Source organism: Phocoena phocoena, chromosome 10 (genome assembly GCF_963924675.1).
Source record: "Phocoena phocoena chromosome 10, mPhoPho1.1, whole genome shotgun sequence".
Taxonomy (NCBI): domain Eukaryota; kingdom Metazoa; phylum Chordata; class Mammalia; order Artiodactyla; family Phocoenidae; genus Phocoena; species Phocoena phocoena.
Genome location: NC_089228.1, coordinates 75,888,173 through 75,914,091, shown reverse-complemented (window position 1 = coordinate 75,914,091; position 25,919 = coordinate 75,888,173). Strand labels below are relative to the sequence as shown.

Genomic DNA, 25,919 nt, shown 5'->3' with positions numbered 1-25,919 from the left:
CTAATGAGGTTGGGGTTATGGCGGAACCCTCGTATTCTATATTTTTCTCCTTTATTTTGTTTGGATTTCCATCTAAAAATTCTTTTTCCGTTAACAACAATTCCCTCATTTTTCACTGCCTCTGGCCAGTCTTGCTCGCCCAGTTTCCAAGCCCAGATAGCCCCCCTCTGTTGTTTAGTTCCTGGACTGGCAAACATCACCAGGGAAAGCACATCACCAGACAGACTGAATCCATGACTAAGGAGTGGATTCCAGCCACCATGGGGCTCAGAAAGATTCAAACATCCTCAGGCAGTTATCATTGCCATTCCCCAGATTTTCACTCTCCTCGTGCTTTCTTTCACTCAAACTATAGCCATATGTCTTTTCTTTTCCATAAAATGTCTTAAAAGTAGTCGACACATATTGTCTTTGTACCCTTTATTCCTTACTGACTCCCTGCCTTAACCCCTCTGTTATACTCAAACTGGTCTTAGGTGTCACCGATGCCTTCCTGATTGGGAAATCCCACAGCCCTTGCTTTAGTCAATTCTATTTAATCAACAGTGTCGATCATATCTTTTAAACTCCTTTCTCTCTTGACTTCTGTAAAGCTCCTCTCTCCCATTTTCTATCCTCACTTTGACCAACCCCACAATTTCATTCACGACCTCCTCTTCCTCTTACCTTCCATGAATGCTACTGTTCTTTAGAATTTTTTCTACCACTACCCTGTCTAAAAACTCTCGATACCAATTCCATGCACTCTCAGTATTTTTATCTCTAAATAAATGACTTCTGCCCAGGTCTCTGTATTGAGCCTCAGACCTGTATAACTAACCACTCAGTGTGCTGGCTCACTAGAGGGGAGAAAAATCACATTTTGGAGTATTTGCTGAATTCAAGCCACTCACATGAAGTCACTGCAGAGAGAGCTGGAAAATGTGCACAGTGGCTCTCTCGAGCAAGGATAAGTTGACTTCACGCACCACTTGGTACCCAAGGGCAAAGGGTCTCAAACTATTTTTTTGACATACTGCAGAAAAGAGGTTTTATGTCAGTTACATATATATGCTATGGAAATCAAATTCTATGAAACAGCACTAAACTTTGCCACGTGTAATGCACTTTAAAAGTTGTCATGTTCCATTTCATTAAAAAATATTTGTACCCACTCACCAAGCAGATTTCATAAGCCATCAGTGGTTCAAGACCCACAATTTATAAACACCATCCTTTGGTCTTTCAAACTCAGTATGCACAGAATTGTGTTTATGATCCCACTTCTACAACCTGTTCCTTTTCCCTAATTTCCTGTGTCAATCAATGGCTCCATCATCTACCTGGTTTCCCCAGCTAGAAATCTCACGGCCATTTTGGACTCATCCCTCTGCTTTATCCCTCATGGCCATTTCTGCCTTGTTCATATCTCTCAGGTAGATCTTCCAATCTCAGTCCCCACTGTCACTATCCTGTTTTATATCACCTTTCACATAATAGTCTCCTAATTCATCCCCTGCTTTTGGTTTCTCCAATCTCAACTTATCTTTTTTCAGTTCAAAGCCATTTTCTAAAAATAAGTAATGCTACTGCTCTGCTTAAAAACTCTGATGGCTCCTCATTGCCCCCAAATATTTCTTATTCATTCAGAAAACATCTATTGGGCAACTACTGTGAGCCAGGCTCTGTATTGGACACAGGGGAATAAAAATGCCATGGTTCCTATCCTCAAGGAGCTTACAGTCCGAACTCCATTGCATTACTGAGAAGACTCTTTTAGTAGTTCCAGCTCACCTTTTCACCTTACCTTCTGCTCCAGCCTGTCTATATACCTGATGCCTTTGTCACAGTAGAGAACTAGACATCACCAAGGTGTATCCTCCACTTCTAGGCTCCGGTGCCTTGGCTCATGCAGTCCCACATTCTGTGGGATGCCTTCCTCTTCCTCTAGATGAACTCCTACTCATTCTTGAAAGGCTCTGTCTTGGTGAAGCCTTCCTTTTCACAAGTTCCTATTCAAAAATTTTAAATATTGAATCAATGTAATCATGCCCATATCCCAAATAGTTAAATAGTACTGAGGTGCTAAAAGAGAGAAGCCAGAGTCTCCCACCTCAACTCACCCCAACGCCAGCCCAATTCCCCAAAGGTGATCACCCTTAATGATTTTCCTTTTTAGATATCTGGTGATCTCCATGTTTGCAAAACAGTATGCTATATTATTATTTCTTGGTGTATCACCCTAAACACTGTCTATCTAATTTCTACTAGGAGAGTGAGCATTTAGCTCACATCCCTCCTGGTCCTATCTTTTCTCTTCTCTAACCCTCCTAATAGAGTTACATCTCTCTACTCAGGCCCTCCACTACATCTCTGCTCTGCAAAGTCACTGTGCATCCAGACCTTTACTTTTTGTTCTACTAACTATGGACATTATCTCTTTTGACTCTCGACATTTTCCAAAATGAGACCCTTAGTAACTCAACCTTTTCTCCATCCTAGTAGGCCTCACTTCTACCTCCTTCTACCTACTTACCTATAGGTACTTCTACATTTTAAAAATCAATCATATTTACATTCTCCTGTATAATCATAGTTCATTCCTCTTTGGCTTGTTTAAAAGGTGTTTCTAAGAGTTGAAAACCAGTAAGCATGTTTGCACTGTTAGACTAGTGAATGTTGTTTTCGATCGTCTAGTGGAATACTCTGATCATACTTTCTTCTCTGGGCCGTTCAGAAATATATTTTTAGATTTCAGGTTTAATGGTGTCTCCACCCAATAGCTCAAAATCAATGCATTTTAAATTATATCACACTTATATCATGCCTTTCCTGGATATTTTCCCTCTTGGAGTTTCTAGTTTTAACTTTAATTGTCTTTAATTTTAAATTTAAGTAATTTAATCTTTTAATTTTTTCTTTTGCATTCTGTTACCTTCTAAGGGCCTCGAGGGTTTCCAAGTTCCCAATCATACTTTTAGTTTTATTGAATCCCATTGTTTCTTCTAGCTTCATTACTTTAATCAGGATGGGTTAGTTTCCAGACCGTCACTCTGGGGCTTCCCTCCTCGGCTCATCTGGCTTGGAGCCTCTTTTCCTTGGATCCTGTGCAGTGAGAATGCCTTTCACTTCCACCCCTTCCAAGGAGAATTAATAACTCACTTCTCAGAAACCCCACAGTCCTTGTATTTACCTGCAAGGGCTCACTTGCTATGGTGTGATTTCCTTAGCCTCCAGGGGTAGTCATCCTTCAAATGGTACCTAACATACAGTTTGCCCTCAATAAACACTATTTGAAAAGACTATGGAGCACATTATTACTATTTATTCCAAAATCTTGATTGAGGACAGAGTCATCAGGTTTTTTCATGTTAAGGAGTAAAGAAGCACTTCTATATTGATGTGAAATGGGAGTAAGAATTAAGAGATAAGAAACAGCTCAACAAAGAATCAATTTATAAACACAAGTACCTTATTTTTTTCACTACATCAAAACAAAAACAAAACCCACATCAGATCCACCTTATAATCTGTATGTCTACGTTGACTTGCCATCCTTTGGAATGTGAGGCCCATTCTTTATTCATTTCACTGGACTAGGGTTGCCAGAAAAATTAGAGGAAGCCCAGTTAAATTTGAATTTCAAATAAACAGCACATAATTTTGAGTATAATAGGTTCCAAATATTGTATGGAAACTTCTTATACTAAAACCTTTTTGTCATTTGTCTGAAATTCAAATTTAACTGGATGTCCTGTATTTCATTTGCTAAATCTGGTAACCCTACACTGGGGACCTTCTCAGGACATTAACCTGCTAAATGCCAACCAGTCTGACCTCCTCAGAGACAGTAATCTGATTACAATGGGAGGAAGCACAGAGTTGGCATGGAAAGAAAGAAAGAAAATATTTCATACTTGCCTTCAAGACCTGCTTTCAAAGCCCACCACATTTTTAGGTGTGATGATGAATTTTCTGATGGTGTCTTCTGAATCTTCATCCTGTCTTAAGGTTAAAGAGAGGAGGTCCTTAGAGACCTCTTACGTAGTGTATCATGTACACTTTTAGATTAATATTCTGGGGCAATTTGTTTCATAGGCGGTTATCCCAGGAAGTACAGAAAATTGTCATTAGGCTGAGATAGTTTAAATGTTCACCTATTGTGAGGTTTAAATAAGTCACTGCTTCTTTAAAGATAATACTATTAGACAGCACTGTGTATGCTCTGTCCTAAGCATTTCACATACATTTGCATTTCGTTCTCACAAGGTGCCTCTGACTAATGTACTTCGATTATCTCCGTTTTACCCTTGAGGAAGCTGAGAAGCAGAAAGGATAAAGAACTTGCCCAAAGTGACATCACTAACAAGTGTGAGAAAGGAGCTGTAATCCATGCCTTCTTAATCTGGAGTCCTCCAAATAAAAATAAAATAAATTTCATCTACAGTCCTGTCAACCTCGCCAAAAAGCCAAAAATCACTAGTTAAAAACATAAAACATTAACTCCACCCATGAATGTCAAACTACTTTCTCTGAGTCTCTAACTGAAGCTTTAAATGAATATTTTAAAATTAGAAAGTTGGATTGAGGAGAAAGCATTGGTAAATGAAGGAAGGAATTTCAGCGAAACCTCAAAGAACTGGGTTAAGCTGAGCTATCAGATGGCCCCTTTTCACACCATTTCCCCCCAAGTCATAAAAGCTCTTCCTGATTGCCCTTCACTGTATTTCCACGGAGAAATGAAACTAACTCAGTGGCAGGCCTTCCAAGCCGGAGCATAGTCCACATAATTTCTAGTTCCAGTGTACTATAAAACGGAAAGCGGACTGCGCAAGGCATTGCGGATTGCAGATGGAAACAGAGTAACCGGGAATTTAGTGAAACGAGCAAGGTCGGCGCGATGGGGGGGTGAATGGAACTGGGAAAGATCTGATCGGAATCGAGTCTGAGAACAGGAACCGGGGGCGCAGCACCCGCTCTCTGTACGCGTGGGTCGGTCCCGGGGGGAAAGGGGGTTAAGTTAACCCGCGGGTCCAGATTGCAGACCGCCGGCCCTGGGAGGGTGCTGTGTGCGCCGAACTCGCCCGCGTCCCAGCGCCTCTGCTGGTGGGAGGACGGTGGCCTCAGCTCCACCCCTTCTCTCCTCCTGCGGCGCCGGGGGAGGTCAGAGTCGGGGCGACCAGACGGCGCGGGGCAGAAGGAGCGTGAAGCCAGCGCGCAGCCCCTCGCCCGCCGCCCCGCGGCCACGGTGACCCGGTGACAGCGGGCGACAGAGCCCGCGGTACTGGCAGCGAGCAAGCAGCAGAAGGGGTCGGCGCGCCCTGTCCCGGTTCCCGCGAGCAGCTCATCGCGGTGCCCGGGTGAGGAGGTACCCCGGGGCGGGTGGGACCCGGGGGTTGCCGCCGGCTGAGGGGCTGGGAGGTTGGGGGCTGAAAGGATGGGGATGGGAGGATGGGGGAGGATGGGGGTTGGAAGGCTGGCACCCCGCCCGCACCCACCTCCAAGCCGGAGCTGGGCTCGCCTTCCCTGCCGCCCTCCGAACAGCTCTAGGATCTTTGCGGGGAGGGTGATGGAATTCGAGCCCAGTTCTCCCAAACCTTTTCCCCGGGGAGCAACCCCAAAGAATTGGGTGCTGAGAGGGAATCCTGACAGGGGAACCTGGAGCACAGGGAGTTTTCTTATCTGTGGGTCTACACACACGCGCGCGCACACACACACACACACACACACACACACACACACATGAGTGTTGCTTCTTCCGGAGCCCAGTTCTGAGAAGCTGCTGTATGATCTGAATGACAAAGCCGTCCCTCTCTGTTCCGATCACTTACTCTCCATGTCCCAGAGCTCCAGGCTGCAGCCCAGATAAGATCTCGGCTGCGCTACCCTGAGTCTGCGGGAGGCTTGTTTTTAAAAAGCCAAACAGAACCAGAAAGCAGAGAGAACATTCTCTTCCCCGTCATCACCTGGAGCCTCTCATAGACCTTTCTAGCTCTAAAAACGAAAAGTTCAGGCTTTCATTCAGACCTCTGGCTTCCTGGGTGGCTGCGGAAATGGGAGGAAGGAGGAGGGAGAGGTGTGTGGGCTCGTAAGGGGTCTGGGAGCCCTTGAGGGACTTAGGTGTTCAGGTTCGAGAGGGATTTGTGTTAACAAATCAGTCTTGAACAAATTACCTTTGACCCCAGTAAGAATGCTGAGCCAGGAGGTTGGTCTATGAGTAGGAGCCGGGAAATGCACACCTTCAAAGTGTTGACAGTTACAAAGGCCTGGAACCTAATCTTGGGCTAACACTGAACTCAGGGATCCGAGCATTAAGTATTGGCCTGGTCCATAGGAAGGGGAAGGGGATGGCCTTCTTTTTTTTTTTTAATTTAATTTATTTATTTTTTATACAGCAGGTTCTTCTTAGTTATCTATGTTATACATATTAATGTATATATGTCAATTCCAATCTCCCAATTCATCCCACCCCCACCCCCACTTTCCCCCCTGGGTGTCCATACATTTGTTTTCTACATCTCTGTCTCTATTGCTGCCTTGCAAACCAGTTCATCTGTACCATTTTTCTAGATTCCACATATATGCGTTAATATACGATATTTGTTTTTCTCTTTCTGACTTACTTCACTCTGTATGACAGTCTCTAGGTCCATCCATGTCTCTACAAATGACCCAATTTCATTCCTTTTTATGGCTGAGTAATATACCATTGTATATACATGTACCACATCTCCTTTGTCCATTCGTTGGTCGATAGGCATTTAGGTTGCTTCCATGACCTGGCTATTATAAATAGTGCTGCAATGAACACTGGGATGCATGTGTCTTTTTGAATTATGGTTTTCTCTGTGTATGTGCCTGGTAGTGGGATTGCTGGGTCATATGGTAATTCATTTTGAGTTTTTTAAGGAACCTCCATGCTGTTCTCCATAGTGACTGTATCAATTTACATTCCCACCAACAGTGCAAGAGGGTTCCCTTTTCTCTACACCCTCTCCAGCAACTGTTCTTTGTAGATTTTCTGATGATGCCCATTCTAACTGGTGTGAGGTGATACCTCATTGTAGTTTTGATTTGCATTTCTCTAATAATTAGTGATGTTGAGCAGCTTTTCATGTGCCTCTTGGCCATCTGTATGTCTTCTTTGGAGAAATGTCTATTTAGGACTTCTGCCCATTTTTTGATTGAGTTGTTTGTTTTTTTAATATTGAGCTGCATGAGCTGTTTATGTTTTGGAGATTAAGCCTTTGTCCGTTGATTCGTTTGCAGATATTTTCTCCCATTTTGAGGGTTGTCTTTTTGTCTTGTTTATAGTTTCCTTTGCTGGGCAAAAGCTTTTAAGTTTCATTAGGTCCCATTTGTTTATTTTTGTTTTTATTTCCATTACTGTAGGAGGTGGGTCAAAAGAGATCTTGCTGTCATTTATGTCAAAGAGTGCTCTATCTATGTTTTCCTATAAGAGTTTTGTAGTGTCTGGTCTTAGATTTAGGTCTTTAATCCATTCTGAGTTTATTTTTCTATGTGGTGTTAGGGAGTGTTCTAATTTCATTCTTTTGCACGTAGCTATCCAGTTTTCCCAGCATCACTTATTGAAGAGACTGTATTTTCTCCATCGTATATGCTTGCTTCCTTTGCCATAGATTAGTTGACCATAGGTGTGTGGGTTTATCTCTGGCTTTCCATCTTGTTCCATTGATCTATATTTCTGTTTTTGTGCCACACCATATTGCCTTGATTACTGTGGCTTTGTAGTGTAGTCTGAAGTCAGGGAGTCTGATTCCTCCAGTTCTGCGTTTTCCCCTCAAGACTGCTTTGGCTATTTGGGGTCTTTTGTGTTTCCATACAAATTTTAAGATTTTTTGTTCTACTTCTGTAAAAAATGCCATTGGTAATTTGATAGGGATTGCATTGAATCTGTAGATTGCTTTGGGTAGTATAGTCATTTTGACAAGACTGATTCTTCCAATCCAAGAACATGGTATATCTCTCCATCTGTTTGTGTCATCTTTGATTTCTTTCATCAGTGCCTTATAGTTTTCTGAGTACAGGTCTTTTACCTCCTTAGGTAGGTCTATTCCTAGGTATTTTATTCTTTTTGTTGCAATGGTGAATGGGATTGTTTCCTTAATTTCTCTTTCTGATCTTTCATTGTTAGTGTATAGGAATGCAAGAGATTTCTGTGCATTAATTTTGTATCCTGCTACTTTACCAAATTCATTGATTAGCTCTAGTAGTGTTCTGGTGTCATCTTTAGGATTCTGTATGTTTAGTAACATGTCGTCTGCAAACAGTGGCAGTTTTACTTGTTCTTTTCCAATTTGTATTCCTTTTATTTCTTTTTCTTCTCTGATTGCTGTGGCTAGGACTTCCAAAACTATGTTGAATAATAGTGGTTAGAGTGGACATCCTTGTCTTGTTCCTGATCTTAGAGGCAATGCTTTCAGTTTTTCACCATTGAGAATGATGTTTGCTGTGGGTTTGTCCTATATGGTCTTTATTATGTTGAGGTAGGTTCCCTCTGTGCCCACTTTCTGGAGAGTTTTTATCATAAACAGGTGTTGGATTTTGTCAAAAGCTTTTTCTGCATCTATTGAGATGATCATATGTCTTTCATTCTTCAGTTTGTTAATATGGTGTATCACATTGATTGATTTGCCTATATTGAAGAATCCTTGCATCCCGGGGTTAATCCTACTTGATCATGGTGTATGATCCTTTTAATGTGTTGTTGGATTCCATTTGCTAGTATTTTGTTGAGGATTTTTGCATCTATATTCATCACTGATATTGGTCTGTAATTTTCTTTTTTTATGGTATCTTTGTCTGGTTTTGGTATCAGGGTGATGGTGGCCTCGTACAACAAGTTTGAGAGTGCTCCTGCCTCTGCAACTTTTTGGAAGAGTTTGAGAACATGGCTGTTAGCTCTTCTCTAAATGTTTGATAGAATTCACCTGTGAAGCCCTCTGTTCTTGGGCTTTTGTTTGTTGGAAGGTTTTTAATCACAGTTTCAATTTCATTACTTGTGATTGGTCTGTTCATATATTCTATTTCTTCCTGGTTCAGTTTTGGAAGGTTTTAGCTTTCTAAGAATTTGTCCATTTCTTCCAGGTTGTCCATTTTATTGGCATAGAGTTGCTTGTAGTAGTCTCTCAGGATGCTTTGTATTCCTGTGGTGTCTGTTGTAACTTCTTTTTCATTTCTAATTTTATTGATTTGAACCCTCTCCCTCTTTTTCCTGATGAGTCTGACTAAAGGTTTATCAATTTTGTTTATCTTCTCAAAGAACCTTTAGGTGTAAAGTTAGATTGTCTATCTGAGATTTTTCTTGTTTCTTGAGGTAGGCTTGTATTGCTATAAACTTCCCTCTTAGAACTGCTTTTGCTGCATCCCATAGGTTTTGGATTGTCGTGTTTTTATTGTCATTTGTCTTTAGGTATTTTTTGATTTCCTCTTTGATTTCTTCCATGATCTCTTGGTTATTCAGCAACCTATTTTTTACCCTCCATGTGTTTGTCTTTTTTACGTTTTTTCCCCTGTAATTCATTTCTAATCTCATAGCAGTGTGGTCAGAAAAGATGCTTGATATGATTTCAATTTTCTCAAATTTACCGAGGCCTGATTTGTGAACCAGGATGTGATCTATCCTGAAGAATGTTCCGTGCGCACTTGAGAAGAAAGTGTAATCTGCTGTTTTCGGATGGAATGCCCTATAAATATCAACTATATCTGGTCTATTGTGTCATTTAAAGCTTGTGTTTCCTTATTAATTTTCTGTCTGGATAATCTGTCCAGTGGTGTAAGTGAAGTGTTAAAGTCCCCCACTATTGTTGTGTTACTGACAATTTCCTCTTTTATAGCTATTAGCATTTGCCTTATGTATTGACGTGCTTCTGTGTTGGGTGCATATATATTTATAATTGTTACATCTTCTTCTTGAATTGATCCCCTGATCATTGATCATTATGTAGTGTCCTTCCTTGTCTCTTATAACATTCTTTGTTCTAAAGACTATTTTATCTGATATGAGTATTGCTACTCCAGCTTTCTTTTGATTTCCATTTGCATGGAATATATTTTTCCATCCCCTCACTTTCAGTCTGCATGTGTCCCTAGGTCTGAAGTGGGTCTCTTGTAGACAGCACATATAAGGGTCTTGTTTTTGTATCCATTCAGCCAGTCTGTGTCTTTTGGTTGGAGCATTTAATCCATTCACATTTAAGGTAATTATCAATATGCATGTTCCTATTCCCATTTTCTTAATTGTTTTGGGTTTGTTTTTGTAGGTCCTCTTCTTCTCTTGTGTTTCTCACTTAGAGAAGTTCCTTTAGCATTTGTTATAGAGCTGGTTTGCTGGTGCTGAATTCTTGTAGCTTTTGCTTGTCTGTAAAGCTTTTGATTTCTCTGTCAAATCTGAATGAGATCCTTGCCCAGTAGAGTAATCTTGATAGTAGGTTCTTCCCTTTCATCACTTTAAATATATCGTGCCACCCCCTTCTGGCTTGTAGAGTTTCTGCTGAGAAATCAGCTGTTAACCTTATGGGAGTTCCCTTGTATGTTATTTGTCATTTTTCTCCTGTTGCTTTTAATATTTTTTCTTTTTCTTTAATTTTTGTCAATTTAATTACCATGTGTCTTGGCATGTTTCTCCTTGGGTTTATCCTGGGACTCTCTGCACTTCCTGGACCTGGGTGGCTATTTTCTTTCCCATGTTAGGGAAGTTTTCGACTATAATCTCTTCAAGTATTTTCTTGGGTCCTTCCTCTCTCACTTCTCTTTCTGGGACCCCTATCATGCGAATGTTGGTGCATTTAATGTTGTCCCAGAGGTCTCTTAGGCTGACTTCATTTCTTTTCATTCTTTTTTCTTTATTCTGTTCCATGGCAGTGAATTCCACTATTCTGTCTTCCAGGTCACTTACCCGTTCTTCTGCCTCAGTTATTCTGCTATTATTCCTCATTATGACCGTTCGACAATCGCTTTCCCTGCTAGGGATTTTAAAGACAAAAATCACATCTATTTTTGAAATCTTTTAATCCGAAACATAGTGACTGACACATAGTCACTCTTAAAATTGAGTAAATGGATTCGTGAGCAAATGCATGAATGAGGCAGCCAGTCATTGAATTATTTGGAGAATTATTACTCTGGGAATGAGGTCAGATATCACATATATAGGGTGATGAAAAAAACTCAGCAAACAGTACTCTTACTGTTCCATTGCAGACATTTCCAAACACTGCCTCCTGGTACTGGCTATACCAGAGCCCATAGGGAGCTAACATATAGATGCCTGGACCTGCCTTCTGAAGATTCTACATCAGAAAGTCTGCGATGGGTCTCAGGAATCAGCGTGTTCAAAGCTTCCGCAAGAGCCTTGCAGCCTGCCTGAGGTCAGGCAGGGAACTGGTGCGGGCCATTTCACCTGGCCTTAACTCTGCCGGTTCCACTATAAGGACAAAAGGTGATGGCCCTGGCACTGGTCTGGTAGGAATCATGGGGAGGGCAGAGCACCCCAGTCCTGCTTGGAGGACTCGGGGAAGCCCTGCTAGCCATTGGCTGTCTCTAATTCTTCCTGAGGTTATTGACAGGGAAGATGTGATGAATACCCAAGTTGCTACGGGCAAGTGAGCCTTCTTGGGGTTGGTGCAGGGTTCCTAAAAATCACTGTTGATTCCTTATGTGTTTCACTTTGTCTTCTCTTTTTCACCTCTTCATCCCTCGTGATCTTCCAAGTGGGCTGAACGACACTCCCCTTATTCAGCCTGGGCTGTAAGCACCAGGAGTGGTAAATACTTTCTGTGGATGATGTTATTTGATGAAAATCCAAGTTGTGACACTGTAACAGAGGGGTAGCAGTGGAGGCTTGTGAGGATCCAGCCTGGCTTCAGTGCAACTTCTTCTATTGCTTATTTGGGAAACTTAGCTATGTCTCGGGATTCATACACAGTACTCTGAAGTTTCCAAGGGTCTTGGCATGTTGCTCCAATATAAATTAGGGCAAGAACAACGAGACAGAGTCTCATGTCTTTGGAGAACAATTTCTAATTCTTTGTTAAGTCATCTCTCAATCCAGCTCCGACCAGTTTAGCATCATTAAAATAACTGTTCTGTTCATTAACTTTAGAAGATTTTGGTTTTAGAGTGAACAGAATTTGACATTATATCAAGATGCCATGTGGTGGGTAAAAGCAGGCACTCAGGCAATCTGGGCTTAAGCCCTACCTCCAGCACTTGCTAGCTGTGTGATTAGAACAAGTCAGTTAAACTTTTCTGGCCTCAGTTTCCTCATCAGTAGAATGGGGATAATTAAACTTCCCTGACAGATTGTTTTGGTGATGATTGAGTAAGGGGCCATGTGCCAGAAACTGTGCAAAATGTTTGGCACTTAGTAAGTGTTCAAATGTTAGCAATATTATCATCTATTTAGTGAGCAAACTTTTTTTAGCAACTCCTAGGTGCCATTTTTAAATAAAAAGACAAATTATAGTGCTATGTACTCATATGAAAAGATATTTACAATATATTTTCAAATTAAAAATGGAAGTTCAATATATTGTATGACGTTTTATAAACAAACTTTAAAACTATATATGTATGTATATTTATATGTATGGGTGTATATGTTTGTCTGTATTGTGTATGTGTACATGTATTTACGCATGGAAATGCATCTGGAAAAACATCTGTTGGCAAGGGATTATTAGTGCAAAGACAGCTCCATTTTTTAATTTACTTTATTGTCATGGTTGAATTTTGAAGTCATGTATTAACGTTATAATAAAATTGAAAATAATAGTGAAATAAGATAAAATGAAGTCAACCAATATTATAAATGATCTAAGGAGTTAAACTGTACATGCTTTTTCTGATTCCCTCCACCCCCCTAAAAATAGATATGGAATACTCTATAAATAACCAAGAAGCTTAGAGCTCCAGTGACAGTTTTCCCAGCTACATATCTGGATTTTTAGCCTGTGTGATAAGAGCTGACCTTTCTATAGCCCTGTCTCCTCTGAAATCTTTCTCTCCGAATTCCTGTTGCCCTGAGAATTTGTACCATATCATCTAAGAATTTGGAAATGTCCCTGTCATTTGCTTTCTTCCTGTATTATAGATGTGAGTCTTGTTTCTGAATCCTTATTGTAAGCTCTTGTAGAGCAGGGATTATGTCAAATTCTCCGGTATTTACCACAGTTGTTGACATAGCAGAGGGTGTGTAGCATTTGCTTGTAAGTACCCATTGACTGAATGACTGCAGATCTGATGTTACTCAGAATCGGCCCTGTTGCACTGTCATAATGGAAAACAACTTAACCTGGAGATTTCAATGGGTTAACACAACAAAGGTTCATTTCTTGTTCATAAGAGGCCATATGAACTGGCATAGGCTCTTTTCTGCTCAGTGATGGGGGATCCAGACTTCCTCCGTCTGGAGGCACACATGTGGCTTCTAAGTTTGCTGAATGAAGGAAAGGAAGGAATGGAGAGACATACTGACTCATAAATATCCTAGGCCACTTCCATTCAAATTCCCATTTATCGGAAATCAGTCCCGTCTAGCTACCAGGGAGGCCAGGAAATTCAGGGGAGCACATAGCTACTCAGGAACACTAATTTCTGTGCCACGGATCTACATCTTCCTGCAGAATAACCGTGCCAGCTAGTTAGTACCCTATTCGTATCAGTGGGACAAACACCCACATGGATCATTAAACATGGCTCAGTTTATGTGAGTAACCGATGTGTTAGAAACTACCAGGATTCAGAATTTATCCATGCAGCAGGCATTTACTGGTGCCTACTATGTGCCGGGCACTGTTGTAGGTCCTGGGAAAACAGCAGGGAAAAAAAAAAACAGCAAAAAAAAAAAACCCAGCGCCAATTCCCTATGCTCACAGAACTGACTTTCTGGAAGAGGAAGGTAAACAATTAACAAGTAATCCAGAGAATCTCTATTGGTGATAATATTATGCAGAAAAATAAAGCAGTTGGGGAAACAGGGCACGTATTGGTGTATGTGTTGGGGGGTAGATTGTAATTTTAAACTGGTCAGGGAAAACCTCACTGAGAAGGTAACATGGAAGCAAAACCCTAGGAGTGAGGGAGCCGGTTATTTGGGTGTCAGGGCAAAGAGCCTTCCTGGAAGAGGAACACAGGTACAGATCACAAGGTGGGACAAGGCGGGGCCTGAAATGCTTGCTGTATGGTGAGGAAGACGTGTAGCTGCAGTGAGTATGTGGGTGAGTGTGCAGGAGAGGCTGGGATGTCTGATCAGGAGTCTGTTAAGTACAGGCTGTAGAGCCTTATATGTTACTTTAAGATCTATGGCTTCTGCTCTGTGTCATGTGAAGCCATTTGGGGGCTTTGAGCACAAGGAATGGCATGATCACTCTGGCTGCTATATTGGGAATTGACCATAGGGTTCGGGGTAGACCAGTGACAGGTTACTGCAAAATTCAAGAATGAGATGGTGATGGCTTGGACCATTTCCATCACCCCAAAAAGAGGGGAGAAATTTTCAAGGGGAAAAGTGATTCACAAATACAAGATAGTTTTTGCTGATAAGATGTTAGCAAAGAGCCTCCCTGTAATATAATTTATTATTATCACAAGTCCAGTTGTATTCATCAGTGCTACCGACATTTATCCCACACAAGCTGCATGCCAGGACCCCTGTTAGGCACTTGGGACAGCAAGTAAGATCTGCCCCCTACCTTTGGGAGGCTCTCAGTCGTAGCAGGGTATAGAGATCCCCCAAAATATAACATCATCAGCACCAAAAACACACCCAGCTGCTGCAACACGATTATTTTACAAACATGATGGAAACGTTAGCCAAAACATATTGAGGGTTTACTATGCGCTAGACATGCCCTTGGATATTATCATGATTATGATATGTGATAAAATTATTATAGTTTGATGCTCCTTTCTAACCAAACTAGACTGCTACAAAGTTAGGGAACTAGTGGCCGAAAACCTAATATTATAACCTAAAAGTGTTATTTCTGGGCTCTGCAATCCAGCATGACCAAGAACTCTGACACCCTAGTGCCTCCCAAAAACCCATTCTAGAAAATGCATGTGCTGTTTTTTTTCCAAATGTCTTCTCCCTTTATAACACACGGAATCATGTTACTAGTCCTTTAATCTCACTGATAGGTTAGCCTATTCAAGTCCTCGTTGTTGCATGTCTTTTTTTTCCTTTTAATCATCTGCCTTGAAGAAGGTTAAGCTGAAACGGCTGCTCAGCTTCCAAGATGTTGCCACCCAAACTGCACGCGCTTTTCTGCCTCTGCACCTGCCTCACGCTGGTTCATCCCTTTTACTGGCAAGACCTAAATCCTGTTGCCTATATTGAATCATCAGGTAAGAGGTATATTTGTTCAAGGGCTTGAGCTACTGACCTGTTGCCAGACTCGAAGTGGTCCCAGGGAAGTTGCACGTGTGGACTTCTAAGAAGATTCTGATGAAGATGAGATCCTCAGTTCTCCCGGGGCCGGGGGGAGGGCCTCACTCTTTCCTCTTCTTAATGAAACTAGAGAAGTGCCTTCTTGTTCAACATCAGGACTGCAGGACAGCCTAGGATGAGGCCTTTTCAGACAAGCTGGAACCTCAGCGCGCAGTCACCATAGAGAAGGTCCACACCACCCCTTCTATACCTCATTGCCCTGACCCATGCCCTCTCCGTGCAGTAACACACTTCCCCTGAAGTGCCTTCAGAGGCAACCCCAAACTTGCCCCTACGAAGGTGAAGGAGAGGCAGGAGTCTTGATCAACAGGTGAAGTCCTGGTTGATGGTGGAGTGTGTGAGAAGATGGCAATTTAGAGTTTGGGATCCAGAGGGGGACAATCTTTTCTATCTAATGACAGGCAGGAGCAGGGACCAGTAGGCACTCGGAGCTCCAGATGAGAATGGATGTGCATCCCTTGCTCTTTCTTACTTTGCAGGGTGGAGGGAAGGAGAAGAGGGGGAGGCTTAGTCAAGCCCAGGAGTGGTGGCCAGAATGGGACAGCCATCTCTAGACAGGGACATCTCCTGTCACTTAGAATAAACTTGATTGAAAAGTGATTCCTTCTGGAGCTTTGTGAATTCCTGCTAATCTCAGAGGGTTGGGATGCATGAACTTCTCTATCTAGTCTCCTCAGGTGAGCAGCATCAGTGGCCTCTGCAAGGTGCCATACTGTCTGTACCCACAGACGCATGCACCTGGGGAGATATGGTAGCCCTGGATCTAGTTGTGTGGTCTTGATGGGTGACTCCTTACTGTGACATTTACCAAAGATCTTTCATAACCAGTGTCTTACAAATCTGGCCCTGCTTCATAGTTGGGGAAATGACTGCAACAGCAGAAAAGGGACCAGATCTTCTATCTATGTTTGCATAGGAAATGGCATCATATCTCACAGGTCCATTCATGCAACAATACTTATCAGAGAACTGAGGTGTGTGTAATACACTGGTGACTAAGACAGAGGGTTTGTAGTCAAGCTCAAGGAGGTTAAATTAATTCTCAAGGTTAAATTAATTCTCCCATTCCCTTATCTGTACATTGAAAACAGGTAACATCTTACATGACGAGCAAATTCTTACCTAGGAGACATTTGCCTCATGTGCTTTTCATTGGTACAGAGTGGGAATTTCAAAACATGTTCTCTATTCCCTCATGTCTGAAAATCACTGGAAAGCTGTTACTGGACAGTCAGAAACTTGAGGACACGCTTCATTCATCTTTGTCATCCCAGCCTGGAGCCCAATGCCCCATTCATTTGAAATACTCAAAAATGAATGCATAAATATTTTTAAAATTATGCATAAATAAATTTAAAATTATTAGAAATAGTTTATTCAATAAAAGATGAAAATAATAGATGATTATTTGTATCATTATTAATAAATGAATACATAGAAAATATGATCATGCAGCCAAAAAGTTTGTAAACATGGCTAGAGATATCCCATTTGCTAATGGAGGACATAAAGCCATATAAGAGAATGTCATTTTCCTAGCACGTGTACATTCCATCTCCAACCCCAGGAATGAACATCAGGACTATTTGATAAATGAACATCACCAAAAATGTATAATAAGATTAACAGCATACCATAGGTTCTAATGCTCCTATTAAAATAGAGTTGAAGAAAAACAGGAAGTGACATTTGTAAGTTCTGAACCACACAACTATATCATCTACAGAGTGGCCATTCAACCTGGCAAGTCTCTTCCCTGCCTCTTCCTTCGTGATGAGTGCTGATAGTTGGTTAGAGAATGGGAAATCTAGGACCATAACCAGATTAGCTGCGGGCTGGTGAACCTTTTCTTTCTTTCTTTCTTTTCTTCCTTCCTTCCTTTCTTTCTTTCTTTCTTTCTTTTTCTTTCTTTCTTTCTTTTTCTTTCTTTCTCTTTCTTTCTTTCTTTCTCTTTCTTTCTTTCTTTCTCTTTCTATCTTTCTTTCTCTTTCTTTCCTTCTTTCTTTCTTTTTTCTTTTCTTTCTTTCTTTCTTGTTTATTTTATTGAAGTATAATTTATTTACAATGTTGTGTTTAATTTCTGCTGTACAGCAAAGTGACTCAGTTATACATATATATATATTCTTTTTCATATTCTTTTCCATTATGGTTTATCACAGGATATTGAATATAGCTCCCTGTGCTGTACAGTAGGACCTTGTTGTTTGGTGAACCTTTTCTGCAGCCTCCCTGGCACTCACCAGCCACAGGGCCCTGGAGGCCTACACTCAAACCTGGGTCAGCTCGAAGTTTCCTGAGACCTTTTCAGGGGTCAGATGTCCTGGAATACACCTCTCACAGTCCAACAGAAGGAAAGGAGCAGGCAAGCTGAATCTAGAAAACTGAATCCAGATACACTGATATATGGACTCACCATCCTGAAATTACATGAGGACTTGATTGGGGGTTAGAAAGGGGAACAGGGGAAACTGCAGGTGTGTTACAGGGTTTTGGCACCAGAGAGAGAAAATGTTTCAAGAGTGGGTAGGTAAAAGAATAGAGGCCATGGGCCTTCCCTGGTGGCACAGTGGTTAAGAGTCCACTTGCCAATGCAGGGGACACGGGTTCGAGCCCTGGTCCAGGAAGATCCCACATGCTGCAGAGCAACTAAGCCTGTGTGCCACAACTACTGAACCCACATGCCACAACTGCTGAAGCCTGTGCACCTAAAGCCCGTGCTCTGCAATAAGAGAAGCCACTGCAATGAGAAGCCTGTGCACCATAACAAAGAGTAGCCCCTGCTCGCCGCAACTAGAGAAAGCCAGCGTGCAGCAACAAAGACACAATGCAGCCAAAAAATTAATTAATTATTAAAAAAATATATATATATATGCCGTCAAGCATTTAGCAGAAACAAAAGAGACCCAGTGACAGTGAAAAGCTTAGTTTAACTCATTTTCACAGATATTTTTTGAGCACCGCTTATGTGCTAGACATTGTGTTAAAGATGTGAGGATACAAAGATATGGATGCAGCTCGTACGAGATAGCCTTGAGAGACAGAGCGTGCAGACACATAATTTTAATCTAATATGATAGGAAGAAAGATAAAAATATATACAGGGAATTGATTTGATACTGAGGATGAAACGATTAAGTCTGGTGGTGGTCAGGGCAGGCTTCAGAGAAGATCAAGATATTAAAGGTCGAATAGGAGTTTGCCATGGGGATTTCAAGCACAGGGAACAGCATTTACTAAGGTGTAGACGCATGGAACAGCCCAATGCCTCACTCAGCAGTGCTGAAGCACAGGGAGGGAGATAACAAGGGAAAAAGCAGCAGAAGAGGAGGAGCCAGTGGACCTCCAGATCATGGAGTGTCTTTCTTACAGTGCCTGGGAACTTGGGATTTAACTTGTGTACCTGTGAACCTCTACGAGCTTCAACCCCCAAACACTGGAAAGATAAGCCACCCCACACTGGAAGCCATGTGTAGATTTAAATATAACCTACAAACTGCCTTCCAGAAAGATTCCAGTACATTCCCCCTTCAAGAAAAAATACCTGGTGATAATAGGAAAGCATTGAAGGATTTGAAGAATTGCCTGGTGAGATTCATGCTTTAAATCACTCCAGGAGTTGTGTGAAAGATGCAGTTGAAGGAGTCAGGATCCAAGGTGAACAGGACACTTGGGAGAGATGGCGACTGTCCGGTCAAGAACCGTTAAGGTGTAACTGAGACAGTTGAGCTAATGTGGTAAGGATACATTGGAGAGAGCTAAAAAACAAATGTTAGAGACTGGAACTTGGTTGGATGTAGGGGATAGAGGAGAAAGGGTTAGGAGAGTAGCATGAGTCCCAGGTTTCTGGCTTGGGATCCCCAAGCTAGGGAATTCTGGAGTTGCATGCTGTGTGTTTGGAAGATGAAGAGGGGGAGTTGGGAGATGGTCATTTAGTTTCATTCTGGACCATAGGCTTTGCTGTTCCAATAGGAGGGCTTCCAGTGGGAAGTCGTGAGCCCAAATCTGAAAGGTGGATAGAGTTCATGTTTAGGAAAAGCAGATTTGGGAAGTGGTCTCTAATATGCTCTGGATAGGAGTAGAAGGTAAGGGCAAAGCTGGAAGGATTGGGAGCTGATCCTCAACATCTTAGGAAAAGGGCTATGTCGACCGCCATCTTTTTCCCCACACAGTACTTTGCATACAGCAGGCGCTCAATAATTATTTGTGTATTTTACTAATTAGTAAAGAAATGGAGGCAGGAAACTATGGGTAGTCACTTGATTCTCTTGGAGTTTCTTTGTGTAATAAAGTCTGGGGTGTAACGGCTGACAAGTGAAATAATATTGACCTGTTTTCCAGCGTGGGTCAAAAAACTACAAGCTCTGATGGCTGCTGCAATGTTTGGCCAAACTAAAATCCCCAGAGGAAATGGATCTTATTCCGTCGGTTGTACAGACTTGATGTTTGATTACACGAATAAGGTAGTGATTTGATTAATACCACTTATCCTTATATTCTAATATTGACTGTGGCTATGGCCCATGAGAAGGTTTTGAAACCTGACCTTGCCCTCACCTGAGAAAGACTTATTTTGCCATGTGTATGGTCTCCTGGGAAGCCTTTGGCAGTTTAATTCATTCCCCAATTCGTTGCTCTCATCGGATTAACTATAAACTCTTTTTTTCCCCTTCTTTGATGGCGAAACCAGGCTGCTCACACTTTCTTTTCACTCAAAAAGCATACTGTCGTTCTATTTCTCTTCCTTTTGACTGCATTCAATCACCACGGCAACTTAAAAAGCTCTCTGGACCTCTTGCTCAATAGAAGTATTTGGGTCCCCGCTAATTAAATATGCAAAATAGCTGTTAGAACATGTTTAAGAAGCAACTTGACTAAAAGTACATTAACTTCTTTCCTCTACAGGGCACCTTCTTGCGTTTGTATTATCCATCCCAAGATCATGATCACTGTGACACCCTTTGGATCCCAAACAAAGAATATTTTTTTGGTCTTAGTAGATTTCTTGGAACACACTGGCTTATGGGCAAAATTTTGAGCTTATTCTTTGGTAAGATTTGTGTTGCTTCTGCTTTTAGGCTCTAGAATATAAGAAAAGCTTGAAAATAGCAGGAGTTTCAGGCAGTGAAAGACCAAAGTAGATTGTCTCCAGTCCAGACATCTCCTAAGATGACAAAGTATTTCTTAAAAGGCCAGGTAACTATAAGAGAATCAAGGGTTCTCGTTTTGTCTATTCTGAATACGATGGGGTGCGTGGAGGGAGTGAAGGTATCAGACTTTCAGGCTGGCTCTGACATCTCTCTGTGGCTGGCCTGATTTTTGCTTCTTACATATTCTTGGAGGCAGTCATGCGGTGAGACCAGCAGCTGGGCTTATGTGACTACTACCTTCTACGCTCTGCACTGAAGTGCTTTCTACAGTTGGGCAAAGAGAGAAAGAAAACAGAAGCCTCCATAACTCTCCAGATCCTAAACAAAGGAGTGAAAGCTAATTTCTTACATGTCATAAGTGAGGAAACTACTCTCATTCCCATCACCGACCCCCAAGTGGCCAGCCTCTCTCACTAAGACAATCCGATGTGCATTCATCACTTAATATGTCTGTATTTCACTAATATTGAGTTGTCCTTCCTTATCTGTTTGACCAGACACTACTGTTGGGCTGATGTTAACCATGTCTTCAAATTTCCCCCTCAAAAATACCTACAACTTTTGGCATTCATTTTAAACATCTCGTTGGAGTTTTCTTCAGAATCAATTTATAAGAGAAATGATGAAAATATTATCACTACGCATCTTTATGACGCTGAATAACTTATAAGTCACTTCCATAGCAGTCATCACATGCAGTCTTCATGACCACATCTCCAACGTATTGATGAGAAAGTGAAACACAAATAATTGATGATAACGATGACAATAACAAGCGAGAAGTGAAGGAAGAAGAGACAACATCTTCCATTTTTTTGAGCCTTTTACTATGTGACTGGCTAGATGTACTTTACATTTTCCTACTTAAATATGACTCTGACAAAACCCCCATGACATAGATATCACTCCCTTTTATAGGAGTCTGAGGCTCAGAGAGTTCTCTTGACTTGCCCAAGGTCAGTAGCTAGTAAGTGGCAGAGCTTCCTCCAAAGCTACATCTAAGCATGCAGTCGAAGGTCTCTCCACCTTCCTCTTGATTTTGATCGAGTTAGAATGAGATGATTCTCCTATCTGAAGATTCTGGATCTCAGTGTAATATTCCTGAGGCTTACTGGTAGTTTAGTTTCAGAACATTCCCTCTGAAGTTTTGCCCAAACCTGGGATTAATCATAAGGAACGGCCTTCTCGAATACACCTCTAAGTAGGAAAATGTCTCACCTCAAGTTCAGAGCTGGCAGTGAGAACCGATAGTTAATGATCCTACGGTCCTAGGAAAAACACATAGTTCAGGCCCTTGGTTGGTGGTATCTAGTAGGAGACTTTTTTAATGAATTTACTATTAATGCATAAAAACGTGAATTCCATGGGTCAGAAGTTTATACTAAGCAGATATGCTAAATAGCAACACAAGTCAGAAAAAACGCTAATTACAGTCTCCCACTGCTGTCTAGGTTCAATGACAACTCCTGCAGCCTGGAATTCCCCTCTGAGGACTGGGGAGAAATATCCACTAATTATTTTTTCTCATGGTCTTGGAGCATTCAGGTAAAGTCTCAGAGGTTGAACGACTTTAGCTTCTAGGGACAAATGACTGAATGCAGTTTTCCCCCAGAAGAGGGACAGCAGATTATGGAGTGTCAGGCTGTCCCCTGTCCTGGAGGACTTGGCGTTCCTCAGGAATTAGCTGGGATCTGTTGATCGGTCCTATAGCCCTGTTTTTTCCTGCCTCCAGCCCATGGAGACCAGCTTCACAACAGAGGAGACAGGCTGTCGCATTTTGGGTTGTTGTCTTTCTATATTATAGTATCTACACTCTCAAAATCATTCATCGTATTAGTTCAGGTCCTCCGAGAAACAGCCACCATGACTAGATTAGCGGTGAAAGACGTGTATTACAAAATGCCCATGGAGGATAGAAGGGAAAGAGCAGAAGCAGAAAAGATGGGGAGAGCTTTCATGATGCAGGCTGGACACCTGGGAAGGAGATGGGAGACAGAAGGACTGGATACGGAGCATCTCGAGACTGCAGCACAGTTCTAAGGAAGATTGGGCCAGGCCGATGGAGGGAGTGCTTGACCAAGAACTGCTCCTCAGGGCTTCCCTGGTGGCGCAGTGGAAGGCTAAAAAAAAAAAAAAAAGAACTGCTCCTCAGAGGAGCTCTGCACCTCACAGGAAAGGACCTGCGTTAAACCCACACCATGTCCAGTCGCTGGGACCGACCCACAGGAAGCCTAGCTTTCACTCGGATCCACAGGGGTAGGAGCTGGGAGAGGTCTTTAGTCAACTGTGATCTCTGTGCCATGACGAGTGGCACATTTTCATGGCCACCGCACGCCCTCCACTTTCTTCCTACATCTTCTCAACTGCCTCCCCGTCTCCCCCCTCAGAGGATTATAAGACCTTCAGAAGAGTGGCTTTTAGCTGGTAAGAAATTGTGTAGCATCTGCAATAAGAAATGATCGTAGTCCAGCTAGTTATTTCATTCCTTCTAGACCAGTGGCTGTCATCTCGGAACCTGAGGGCCAGCTCCAGCCTGCTGCCTGCTTCTGTGAATAAGGTTTTATTGCAACTCAGCCATACTCATTCACTTTCCCCATTGTCTCCGCCACTTTTGTGCTATAACAGCAGAGCTGAGTAGTTGTGACAAATAGTGTATGGCCCACAGAGCTGGAAGCAATTACTCTCTGGCTTTTTACCGAAAAGGTTTTGCTGATCCCTGTACTAGATGATTTTCCCTTCCTGAGTTGGTCCTGCATTGTCAGGAGTAGAAGACGTGGTGCCTACCTCCTTTTTGTTCCTTATGGCCATTTCCTATTGAATACATGATAGGAGAGGAGACTGTGCAGAGCAAAGATGTGGAAGGGATTCTGAATGCAGTTGCTAATTAGCACATGATTCTTTAAGCATCTCACCCTGTCCAGTCATTTACATAACAGCTAACGTGTGTCCGGTATTTCCCCTGGTGCAGACACGGTTATAAGCACTGAGACTGTGTAACTTACTTAATCCTTACAGTAACCCGACCAGGTACCATAATCTTATAACATCACCCTTCTACAGATAAAGCACTAAGGCAGAGAAAAGATAAGTGACTTATCCAAGGTAGAGAGCTAATAAGGGAGGGAACCAGGATACAATCACCTGCAGTGGTCAGAGTGTAGGTCCTGTTCTCTTAAGCCTTCCTGCACTATGTATTATCTTATCAAAACCTTATCGCTATTCTAAAGCAAAGGCTTTATTATCTGTCCCCATTCTACAGATGAGGACAGAAATGCAGTAATGTAATTACCTAAAGTCATATAGCTGGTAAGTGGCAGACGCAAGATTAAAACCCAGAACTCTCAGTTTGGGATTGACACGTACACACTGCTCTATTTAAAACGGATAACCAACAAGGATCTACTGTATAGCACAGGGAACTCTGCTCAATATTATATAACAGCCTAAATAGGAAAAGTATTTGAAAAAGAATAGATACATGAATATGTATAACTGAACCACCTTGCTGTACACCTGAAACTCTCACAACATTGTTAATCAACTATACTCCAATATAAAATAAAAAGTTAAAAAAACACAGAATTCTCAAAGGCAATATTTATAATCACTGCACCAGTGTTTCTCAGCCTTGGTACCACTGATGCTTTGGACTGGATAATTTCTCGTGGAATGTAGTCTTGTTCATCACAGGGTGGTTTTAGCAGCATCCCTCTATCCACTAGATGCCAGTAACACCCTCCCCCTACTCATGATAATGAAAACCCCTCCAGACATTGTCAAATATCCCCTGAGCGGTAAAATCAGCCCCCTTTGAGCACCACAGCTCTCTGCTTTACCCCAGGGCACTACTACAGGGGCATAATTACCTCCATATTCCTACGTTTATTTGTGGACCCCTTGTAATCATGACTGGTAGTTGAATGCTTCCCTCTTTTTGTTTTGAAGGACAATTTATTCTGCTATTGGTATTGACCTGGCATCTCATGGGTTTATAGTTGCTGCCATAGAACACAGGTATGTCACCTGGTATGTGGCTGAGCTCTACCTTTCATACAGGTTTATGAAAAGTGCTGATAGAATTGTCAACTATGGTTACATGATGAACAAAAAAGGAGACTGAGTTAGATTGTCAAGTATATAAAAAAAATAGCTAACATTTCTAGAATGTTTATTAAGTGCCGTGTTCACAGACCATCTCGTTTAATCTTCATAACAATGCTTTAAACATTACCACTGTTTCAAGGCGGCAGAGAATGAAGCTGAGGAAGGGTAAGTAATTTGCCCCAAACCACACAGCTAGCAAGTGACAGCACTGGGATTTGATTCCAGGAGAGAGTTTTCAACACCGCAGCCTCCCAGAATTGTGAAGATGGAATGGGTTGTTTACAGGCAACCATGTCTTTTTTCTTAGAACTCCCTTGGGGGCTTCTTTGATTTTAAAAAAAGGTAGAGTGCAAGAAAGGGAGTCAAAAAGAGTCACAGCTGGGGATGAGGAACACAGGTGAGATGAAGGAGAAAAAGAGCAGGCGTAAGTAATTGATTCTGTTTGTATTGTAGAGATGGCTCTGCATCTGCGACTTACTATTTCAAGGACCAGTCTGCTGCAGAAATAGGAAACCAGACTTGGCTTTATCTTAGAACCCTAAAACGAGGGGAGGAGGAGTTTCCTTTACGAAACGAGCAGGTATGTTGCAAGAAGAAGAGAGGTGGCATGGTGACCAAAAAGCATAGGCAAAATGATGACATTTGTTTGTTTAATTTTACATATGGCAGACCGTGCTCCTAGATCTCCTTACTTCCCATCCCCAAGAGATCTGTCAGAGGATTCTCTGAGTAATCCAATTCCCTTAATGAAATATCTGGATCATAGTAAAAACAAAGACCAACATAAAAATCCTAGGAGATGACAGTGAATATTCAGAATCCCTTTGCATTAGAAGTAAAGACTACTTTTCACAGAGGTGGTATAGAATAGCATTAAGAGTCCAGGCCTTAGAATGCAACTTTCTATGTTTGAATCCTGGCACCATCACTTCGCAGTGATCTTGGACAAGTTACTTATTGTTTTTGCTTTGCTTCCATGTTTTATCCGTTACGAAATAATGAATATTAACAGTATCTTTCACATGGGGCTTTGAGGAAGATCAAGTGACATAAAGCACATTGCTTTCCACCTCTGTGCCTGGCTTTATAGTGGGTGCTTTTTATATAAGTTATTGCATTTAATCCCACCCACATTTCACTGAGGCATTATTGTACAATAACTGGAAGTTCAGAGAGGTTAAGTAAATCACCTTAGGTCACACAGTGGGTAAGCAACA

General features: G+C 41.8%; 1 protein-coding gene across 2 annotated transcripts in view; it reads left to right on the top strand.

Moving 5' to 3' along the window:
* The first annotated feature begins 5,030 nt into the window (after positions 1-5,030).
* PLA2G7 (phospholipase A2 group VII) overlaps positions 5,031-25,919 on the top strand; it is a 34,392-nt gene continuing 13,503 nt past the window's right edge. Inside the window, exons 1-7 of one of the 2 annotated variants that reach the window (XM_065885039.1) lie at positions 5,031-5,339; positions 15,206-15,348; positions 19,790-19,911; positions 20,354-20,498; positions 22,050-22,143; positions 24,544-24,612; positions 25,156-25,282. In XM_065885039.1, coding sequence (XP_065741111.1) covers positions 15,240-15,348; positions 19,790-19,911; positions 20,354-20,498; positions 22,050-22,143; positions 24,544-24,612; positions 25,156-25,282 — 666 coding nt within the window. In that variant the 5' untranslated portion in view covers positions 5,031-5,339; positions 15,206-15,239. The remainder of the gene's footprint in view (positions 5,340-15,205; positions 15,349-19,789; positions 19,912-20,353; positions 20,499-22,049; positions 22,144-24,543; positions 24,613-25,155; positions 25,283-25,919) is intronic. The other variant, XM_065885040.1, reaches the window with a different exon arrangement.